Source organism: Oratosquilla oratoria, chromosome 1 (genome assembly GCF_046742065.1).
Source record: "Oratosquilla oratoria isolate Oo_2021 chromosome 1, ASM4674206v1, whole genome shotgun sequence".
NCBI classification, from domain to species: domain Eukaryota; kingdom Metazoa; phylum Arthropoda; class Malacostraca; order Stomatopoda; family Squillidae; genus Oratosquilla; species Oratosquilla oratoria.
In genome coordinates this window covers 57,672,686-57,682,685 of record NC_134777.1, presented here as the reverse complement: position 1 = coordinate 57,682,685, position 10,000 = coordinate 57,672,686, and the positions used below count along the sequence as shown (strand labels likewise).

General features: G+C 43.4%; 1 protein-coding gene across 1 annotated transcript in view; it reads right to left on the bottom strand.

Moving 5' to 3' along the window:
• Positions 1-3,102: 3,102 nt before the first annotated feature.
• The window catches only part of LOC143028150 (uncharacterized), a 136,247-nt gene continuing 129,349 nt past the window's right edge, over positions 3,103-10,000 (bottom strand). Inside the window, exons 5-6 of the mRNA XM_076189884.1 lie at positions 8,394-8,570; positions 3,103-5,220 (exon numbers count right to left, since the gene is read on the bottom strand). Of these exons, the coding sequence (XP_076045999.1) occupies positions 5,010-5,220; positions 8,394-8,570 (388 nt within the window). The 3' untranslated portion in view covers positions 3,103-5,009. The remainder of the gene's footprint in view (positions 5,221-8,393; positions 8,571-10,000) is intronic.

Sequence of the window (10,000 nt, the reverse complement as noted above, 5' to 3'; positions counted from 1 at the left end):
AGTAATACACATTATTAGTAGTAATATAGTGTATTAGTAATACTATTACCACAGTAAACGGAGACATGCATTTCTACAAATTAAGTAGATAAATGAATAAATAAACAACTAAATAAATACATGTATAAGTAAATAATGGAATTATTAAAACACCTAGATGGAATTCTAGCGTCAAAACAATAATTTTCAGGAATAATTCTTATTTTTTTTGCCATTTACCTTTGTTTCGAAACAAAGGTACATACATTGGTATATGTATGTACCTTTGTTTCGAATTCTATTTTTGGTGTTCATTTATACTCGAAAGCAATGTAATCCTCTTGTCGCCTCCAATCTGAGTCTCTGTCGTCAATTCTGGCATTCTAAATCTCCTTCACTTATGATTCCACGTTAAATACATAATGACCTTACCTTTAGTGCAAAAACTAATGACAAAAACACAATCATGTGACATTGTGACAGTCTGGGCCTGAGTGGGTGTGGATTTCTGTACTGATGCAAAATTTGGGTCAGGTATTTGTGACCACAGATGTTGTACAGTATCTCATTTGTACAGACTATATCAATACGTCGACATAGATCTGTATCCCAGCGAATGATAAAAAACGTTAAGTTCTCCAAGTAAATTGCTACATTTTATTTCACGTATATCACAATTTGTACATAAGAAAATACATTTTACATCACATGTATATACAGTTTTGAGAAAAATACGAGTAAACATGTTATATTTTTGTATGTACAGAAACACGGAAACAAATATCATTTCATGTGTCGGCACCAAAACACACCCGATATGACGTCACAACGCCGAGTATAAAGTCGACATGACGTCACGACCTCCGTCCATGACACATTGAAATACATTTCCACAGACGAGAAAGACATGACACAGAATATGGTTGACACACATTTCCATGAAAACGACAGTGCAAAATTAATTATTTTTCGTCGGGTGTGGAAACGAATGTTGATTTGAATTCAAGAAAGAAAAAAAAATATTTTGTACAATCTGCTCCTCGTCTTTGTAGAGGATGAAATGAATTGGGCTCCCTCCCTTTCCTGAATAAAATAGTATCGAGTTCACCATAAGAAAATATATAAAGTGTGTCACAGTAATACAATGAACATTCGTCCGTCGTTTTTATGGTGACCTTATCGACGAATAATCATTAATCACATACGATAATTATATTATCATCAGATACTACGATGCACATCCAAGCACAGATGATCATGGTCGACAATGGAAATGAATTTAGTGAAAAATATATACAAATACACATACCAATGAATGAAAGAAAATTTATACAGAAATAAAAATAAATAAGTATGGAAATCAAAATAAACTCACAAATAAATACATACATAAAATAGATACATGAAATTAATGAATAAAATAATATGAACCACAAATAAAGAGATAAGATAAAATTATGAAAATGAACGAGACACACACAGTTTTATATCCCGTGAGGGCTTGTCTTTATGTCGACGTGAAACAAAAAATTCCATGGTGGAAAAATAGAATAAAATAAATGATAATAATAATAATAATAATAATAATAATAATAATAATAATAATAGTAATAATAATAATAATAATAATAATAATAATAATAATTATAATAATAAGATAAAATAAAACAAAGAGAAATAATATGTGCATAATTCTCTGAGACAAAAATAAAAAGCAAATTATTTGGATTCTTATCTAAAGCACCACGACTTTTCTGATGCACTGTACTTTATGTTGTCGAAGATCTTCCCTCTCTTCGTTGGAGGGAACTGCTGCACTTTCTACTTCTTATTCTGGTTGAACCAAATCAGTTGGGAGGAGCATCGTGATGACAGTGAACTCCAAAAACAATCTTTTCTTTATTCCCAGTCGAAGATGACACGGTTTTCATTCAGTTGTGCGCTGGCCCATTGTTGGGGGTAGGTCTGGGAGTGGGAGTGGGAGTGGGGGGCTATTTCTATTTATATCTCTACCAGACCATCTTATACAAACATGTAATGAACTAAGTTCTTTATGCAAAGTATGGTATTAAGCACATCATATATGATTACGAGTAAGTTATTATTATTATTTTTGTTTTATCTATTATTAAGGCATTACAATGAACTATAGTGAAGAGATGATGGCGGGGATGTGTTCAGAAAGGGAGATCATAATAGCAAGCACCTTGTGAAGAGAGACAGGCACAAGTACACATGGGACAGGGAGGTGGAGGGGAGGGAAGAGGAGATGCAGTGGATCGTGGGATGGAGAGGGAGGAAAAGGTATTGGGGATCAAACGGACAGATATTAATGGGCGCGAAGGGTAAAATATTCTAGGGGTTTGTTGAAGGTGGATAAGTTTAGGGAGGGTTTGATTGTGGTAGTGGGGGTATGCCAGTCTGTGATGGGAGAGGAAACGGAGGTGAAAAGAGAAGTGGCAGATAGGGTTGATCAAAGAATATTGGGATGGTTTGAGCATACAGAAAGAATGGGTGAAAAGACCAGTGTTTTTTTAAAGTAGAAACGGATAAAGGGAACTTGAGGGGAGGAGCAAGAATGAGATAAATAGACGGGCTGAATGGGGCATTGAGTGTAAGAGGAATGCCTGTCGAGCAGGCAAGGGTGTGGGCAAAATATAAGTATGGGTGGAAAGTAGTAGTGAATAGATAAAAAATTGAAGATAAGTGAAGGTATTTTCTGTTCTGTATTTCCTCGAGTGGGTTTTGGGGGAGGTCGCCATGTAATGAAGCGGTGAGGGTGGCCCAGCCTCGGCTAATGGGCCCCTGCTGCTGCTCAGCAAGTGCTGCATTGATTCTGACCCGACTAGTGAGCGGGGGAGAGAGGTAGCCCTTCATCAGTAAGGAGCTAAGATGGAAGAGAGAACAAATGGGTATTGGATGGGTGTATGCTTTGATTTGTCTACCCTTTTTATAATGGGGAAAGGGCTTTTTAGTACTTGTATGTATGTATGTATGTATGTATGTATGTATGTATGTATGTATGTATGTATGTATGTGTGTATGTATGTATGTATGTGTGTATGTATATATGCATGTGCTTAGCATGTTGATATGTATTATTTTCCTAGCACTTAGGGTGTGTGTGTGTGTGTGTGTGTGTGTGTGTGTGTGTGTGTGTGTGTGTGTGTGTGTGTGTGTGTGTGTGTGTGTGCGCGTGTGTTAACGATTTTTAGGGGGGGGAGCTAGGGGCCTGGCTGTGGGGTGATCTTAGGTCAAAATGGGGTCCTATTCAGAAGCTCTTTTTGTCCCGAGTTTCAGCCCCCCCCCCCACATTCAGCCGAATAAAATTTGATCATCCATCGAGACTCTTTCAATGGCGGCACATCGTAGGAAAATGAAAAAAAGCCTTTTCCCGTGCAAAGTCAGGACAAGAACAGATCACCTTACCTCACACCAGGAAGAAGGAAACAAACGACGTGACGTCACAAAGAAGTGCAACAGGCGGGTTTCTTCGTGACGTCATACTGGATTTTCTTTCCCGGGTGAATCGACCTGTTCTTGTTTCGACCACGTGCCCGTGAACATTTGCATGTACACACATGTGCACGTTCATACACACATGCATATGTACACACAAGACTTGGGTCTTGAATAATATCTTCTGTTACATGTTTATGAGCAAGGGCAAGTGCTTGTTATTCATATCTTGAAAATACACCTCCCCACTTTCTCCCCTTAAACTGACAAAAAAAATATTTTATGAAAAATATAAAGATATAACAGAGCGACATCCATTGTGTTTTCGTAGTCTTCCTCTTCTTTTGTTTGTTTACCTGCAGACGACGCGACGCCCTAAATAAAAGAACGTCGACGTGCACACGTCTGAACTCTCGAGAGGCGCAGACTTGAGTGACGGAGGCTGGTCTGGAGTAAAAAAAGTACGCGGGGGACTTCGAGTAAAATTCGCTTGAAATATAGTCCTCCTCCTCCTCCTCCTCCTCCTCCTCCTCCTCCCTTCCACTTCTGTCCTCCTCTGGTACCGCTCGTTCTCGGCCGTTCACTCCCTTTGTGATGCGGTAAACACCGGTTTAATGTCGTTGTTTCAACACTTTCACAATGTTGTGTTTATTGGGTTAACACTTTTGTCCATGCGTCTACGTCTGAATTTCATCCTCGGTCGATATCTTTTATTTTCTTTTCTTAATGGGACCATTATTCTTCAAAAGGGCAAAATTGGGACCGCTATTGTTCAAAAGGGGCAACTTGGGGCCCCTGTTGCTCATCAAAAGCTCCGAAATATTTCTTGTCAAGCCCCGTCGTAAAAGGGCGCCATTGTTCTTGCATAATGCACCCTGTACAACACTTATTACAGGTTCGGTTCTGACTTCGAATTCGAAGTGATGCTCAGCGAATCCCACTCGAAACTTTTAACACCGTAAGATATAGCGTCAAGTCTTAGTAAATATATATACAATTATGCTCCAGTTGTTCTATTAACACTTTGTATTATTATTTTTTTCATTTGGCAAGGAACAGAAAACTCTAAGGACATTTATATTGGCGCTTGTTTTGATGAAATTCGAAACTCGTTTCCCCTAAACTTGAACGCCAATCGATTGTAGACGTTTTGGTCACAGACACTCATCTGGGCCCCGAAATAAGCTTCACTCATCTGGACCCTGAAATGAGTTTCACTCAGCTGGGCCCTGAAATAAGCTTCACTCAACTGAGCCCTGAAATGAGCTTCACTCAACTGGGCCCTGAAATGAGCTTCACTCATCTGGACTCTGAAATGAGCTTCACTCATCTGGACCCTGAAATGAGCTTCATTCATCTGGGCCCTGAAATGAGCTTCACTCATCTGGGCCCCGAAATAAACTTCATTCCTCTGGACCCAGAAAAGAACTTCACTCATCTGGGCCCTGAAATAAGCTTCACTCATCTTGGCCCTGAAATGAGCTTCACTCAACTGGGCCCTGAAATGAGCTTCACTCATGTAGACCCTGAAATGAGCCTCACTCATCTGGGCCCTGGAATGAGCCCATGGCTCACTGAATGGTGCACGACACTTCTCTCCGCGTCTTCTTCTTGCGATGGTGGTTCTCCATCCCCATCAGATGGAGGCTTGTCTTGGCCCGCAGGATCATGAGGTCTGTGCGGATCGAAGGGCGTCGCACGTTGGGCGCCACGATCCCGTAGGCTTCACTCAGCCGGCGCCGGATGGACAGGCCACGCTGACGATTCGGCGCCAGGTGGGCCCTGGTGGACAGAGATGGAGGGAAGATCAATTAAATGCCAAAAATGAAAAAAACGTTTACACATGCACACACACCCACAGTCCAAAACCATGTTATTCAATGCGACTTTCTAAAAAGGCGAACACAGTCCATTGAACAATACAAAAAAGATCAAACAAATTACTCCATGCGTCCTCATATATAGATCCAGACACACATACACACACACACACACACACACACACACACACACACACACACACACACACACACACACACACACACACACACACACACACACACACACACACACACACACACACACACACACACACACACACACACACACACACACACACACACACACACACACACATACACACACACACACACACACACACACACACACACACACACACACACACACACACACACACACACAGATAGACACACACACACACACACACTCACACACACACACACACACACACACACACACACACACACACACACACTTTCTACATTCAGGTCGCCATCAAGCACTAGAATAAAACCAACACAAAACTGGTCTGGTTCCACAGAATACTTGTTCCAGGCACTTGTTTTACATTTAGAGCACAAAACATATCAGTCTTCATTGTCGTATACACAAACACACACACACGACACAGAACAACACTACAACATCTTTTTCTGAGATATCAATCCGTTGCCCCAGGTCTCTCTTGCAGGAAACCCACGGCTCCCAAGTAACCGGCAACAGCCACCGGATTGGTCCACAAGTCACTCAGGAAAGAGATATCGTGTTGTGGTCTGGACAGGGTGAGAATGGTGCGGTGTAGCCTGAAGTGTTTTGTGTCTTCTGCGTGGTGATTGCATCTGAGGGCAATATGAGGATATAGCTGTCTATTCTATATTGGAACTGTTTCAACGTTGTTTGATGGTCTAAGAGCAGTCGTGTCACTATTATTCTTGCTTATCTTGGGAGTAATGTTAGATTGATATCTGGGGGAAGTCATTTGAAGTACGGAGTTTTGGGGTCGGTCTTGGAATGGTTGTTTTGTAAATGTATTTCTGCATGGACTCTTGTGTGGTACTAGAATAAGGTTTTTGAATGGCAGGATGCTGTTTTCCAGTCGTTCAATTGGTTATGCTTGTGCAATGTGGTGAGAAGGTGGGGTGGATTGGTCCTTTGGGGGGATTTTGGATTCTAAGCATCCAGTTATTATTCTTAATCTTTTCACTGTGTTGTTTGTAAGGTTGGGTGACTTTCTTTTCTTGATCGCTAGGAACCATGCTGAGGAGGCATAGCCAACTGTGATTTTTATGACTCACTTGTGCTTCTTTCTTCTGGCCAAGACCTGTGTTTGCTACTTAGCTTATTATGTTTAGTTTCTTGATAGTTTTCTCTTGTTTGTTTTTACTGTCAGATCCTTGACTTAAGGGCATATGTTCATCGAAAATGTAGCCTAGGATTTTTGGGCTTTTGCCCAGTTGGACGTTCGGTTTGACTGTTAAATATTTCTTTTATTCATGGTTGAGCAATGTCAGCGATGATTTCTGAGGTAGAACTAGCTATTCCATTTTCTCTCCCCACGGTATTAAGGTAATTTTGCTTTCTTTGTTTGTGTATGTTTTTGAGTGTGGATTTCATCTTTGAAAGCCAGAGACCATTGCCGGATACCTGGGGGCCGGGGGCAACAAGCGATGACCAAGGGCGTCACGCGGGTCACAGTAAAACTGTTACTGTACCTGAACTATTAAGAGTTAAACTGAACAGCTTCCTCGTTGCTTAGGAGGTTCTACATTGGTGGCACCAGATGTATTTGCAAAGAATAAATCCAGTTCCCTGTAAATATCCTTTGGAGCTGATTAGATCTTGATTTCTATGGCAGATTACAAAAAAGAATAAAAAAGAAGAAAACGAAGAAAGGCAACTGGAATTGAAATAGAAGCCATGTGCAAGATGTCGAATTTAGTGTGCTACTTCACTGTGGGACGCATGTGCCGATTCTCATTTGCATAATTCTTTACATCCTCATCCATGGAGCGGATGGTATGTAGACATTCAAAATAACTAGACTGCACATATCGGTTGGGAAGACAGAGGGGGAAGTTAAAATAATGTGCAATTGGTTATAAAGAGTAAACTTTCTGGGAGTTGTTCAGATGAGAGAGAGAGAGAGAGAGAGAGAGAGAGAGAGAGAGAGAGAGAGAGAGAGAGAGAGAGAGAGAGAGAGAGAGAGAGAGAGAGAGAGAGAGAGAGAGAGAGAGAGAGAGAGAGATAGAGAGAGATACAGAGAGAGAGAGAGAGAGAGAGAGATAGAGAGAGAGAGAGAGAGAGAGAGAGAGAGAGAGAGAGAGAGAGAGAGAGAAATAGAGAGAGAGAGAGAGAGAGAGAGAGAGAGAGAGAGAGAGAGAGAGAGAGAGAGAGAGAGAGAGAGAGAGAGAGAGAGAAATAGAGAGAGAGTGAGTGGGAGGGAGGGGAGAGAGAGGGAGGGGGAACGAGGGGAGAGAGAGAGAGAGAGAGGAAGAGAAAAAAAACCTCAGAATAATGTGCAACTGGTTAAGAAGAGGAAATATGAGATTTGCTTGTTTAGACGACCATGCAGATTCTCGACCAAACTTCTTGGACTAGCTGTCGGCGGACGGACGCCCCTGGCAGGCTGATCCGTGTAGCCTTTATAAATTTTCGGTTCTCCTATTTCTTAAATATAAACTTTCACTCAAACCAGTAACTTAAAATCTCACTTGTCTGTAATCGACAATACCGATGTTTAAAAATACCCTCATACACATCCGTATATTGCAAAAATATATATTCTATATTATATCCGATTCATCTCTAATTGTAAGAGCTTTCCTCGTGAAAGAATTTTTAATGTTTTCTACAAAGTAAAAGAGAAACCTACTTCCCATAGAAAACACGAGAAGCACGAAAATAAGAAGGAAAAAAATAACTTGGATAAGACGAAGAAATTTTAAAGCAAGATCTAAGAATGACGAACTCACTTATCTGGCAACACTGTTGAAGAGTTTCTTAGAAAAAAAAATAGTTGGGACCTCGAAGTCCATTTTCAGTACAGTTATAACTTTAATTAGTCTATTCTGGCTAAACCTCCACCCGACGATTTAACTCGGTTTAAGCCCCCCAACGGCCTTATGTGGTGGGTGGGGGGCTGGTTGGACGCTTACCCTGGGTGCAGACGCTTGTGCAGCGCCGGCGACATTTCCATGGGGAGGTTGGCCAAGACGAAGAGCTCGTAGAAGAGCTTGTCGACGTTCTGGTTCTTCCGGGCAGAAGTCTCGAGGTAAGCACAGCCGCCCCATGTCGACACGACCGCCGCCAGCTCTCCCGCGCTCACTTCACGGCTGTGGAAAGAGAGAGAGAGAGAGAGAGTGAGAGAGTGAGTGAGAGAGAGAGAGAGAGAGAGAGAGAGAGAGAGAGAGAGAGAGAGAGAGAGAGAGAGAGAGAGAGAGAGAGTGAGAGAGAGAGAGAGAGAGAGAGAGAGAGAGAGAGAGAGAGAGAGTGTGTGTGTGTGTGTGTGTGTGTGTGTGTGTGTGAGAGAGAGAGAAAGGAAGAGAGAGAAAGGAAGAGAGAGAGAAAGAGAGAAAGAGAGAGAGAGAGGAAGAGAGAGAGAGAGAGAGAGAAAGAGAGATGTCGTCCTTTTGTGGCTTTATGGCGTGGGAAGGAAGGTGACGGTGGTTGGGGAGGGATGGTGGTGGAGATTGTGGGAGGTGGAGGAGGTAGATGAAGGGGAGGGGGAGGGGAAGAGGGAGGGGGGCAGGGGAGGTAGAATGTGAGGGGAGGAGGAAGGGAAAAACGTGCTCGCGACGGAAGGGCGGAGAAGAGGTGGGGAGGGAGGAGGAAGGGAGGAAGAGGGGAGGAGAGGTGAGGAGGGAGGAGGAAAAGGGGAAAGGAGGAGGAGAGGAAGGGAGAGAGGAGGAGAGGAGGGGAGAAAGGAGGAAAAGGGGAAAGGGGGAGGAGAGGATGGGAGAGAGGTGGAGATGAGGAAGGGAGGAGGAGAGGAGGGGAGAGAGGAGGAGATGAGGAAGGGAGGAGGAGAGGTGAAGAGAGATTAGGAGAGTAGGAAGGGAAGAGGAAGAAAGGAGAGTAGGAAGGTAGAAGGAGAGGTGGGGAGAGAGGAGGAGAGGAGGAAGGGAGGAGGAGGAGGAGTTGAGGAAGGAGGGAGAGAGGGTGGAGGGAGGAAAGGAGGGAGGGAGGGAGAGAGGAGGAGAAGTCTGTCATATGAGATGAGATGATATTGACGAGAGTGCAAGCAGCAGGTCTGGACAAGAACAGGTCACTTCACTTAGGTGGAGCAACCAACGCCATGAGGGAACAGCCAGGCTGCCTTGAGTCATGGTACTCCTACCGTCCTACCTTTAGCTATATTTTCAAAGTGAAGAGCCCTGCTCTTGTTCTGACATTTGGGATACTTGGTGATTGGCTTGATCAGATTATAGGGTGATTAAGGGGGAAGGGGGAAGGGGGAAAGTGGAAAAAAGGGAGACGTGAAGTCTGGTGACCTTCATTCCCCCCCACCCCACCCTTTCTTTACTCTGTGATCTGGCCAATTGCCCCCCACCCACCCATTCCCCCCTCCCCCTCCCCCCGCCTTCTCCCCCTTCTCGCATCCACTCGCCCCAATTCACTCGCACTTTCACCTCTCCAATGGTGTTAACGTCACACTGCCACGCCGCACCCCCCGACCCACCCCCACACACACTCTCTCTCTCTCTCTCACACAAGGCCCCCCACCCCCTACCCACCCCGTCCTTGTGCAATCTCCCCTCTCCCC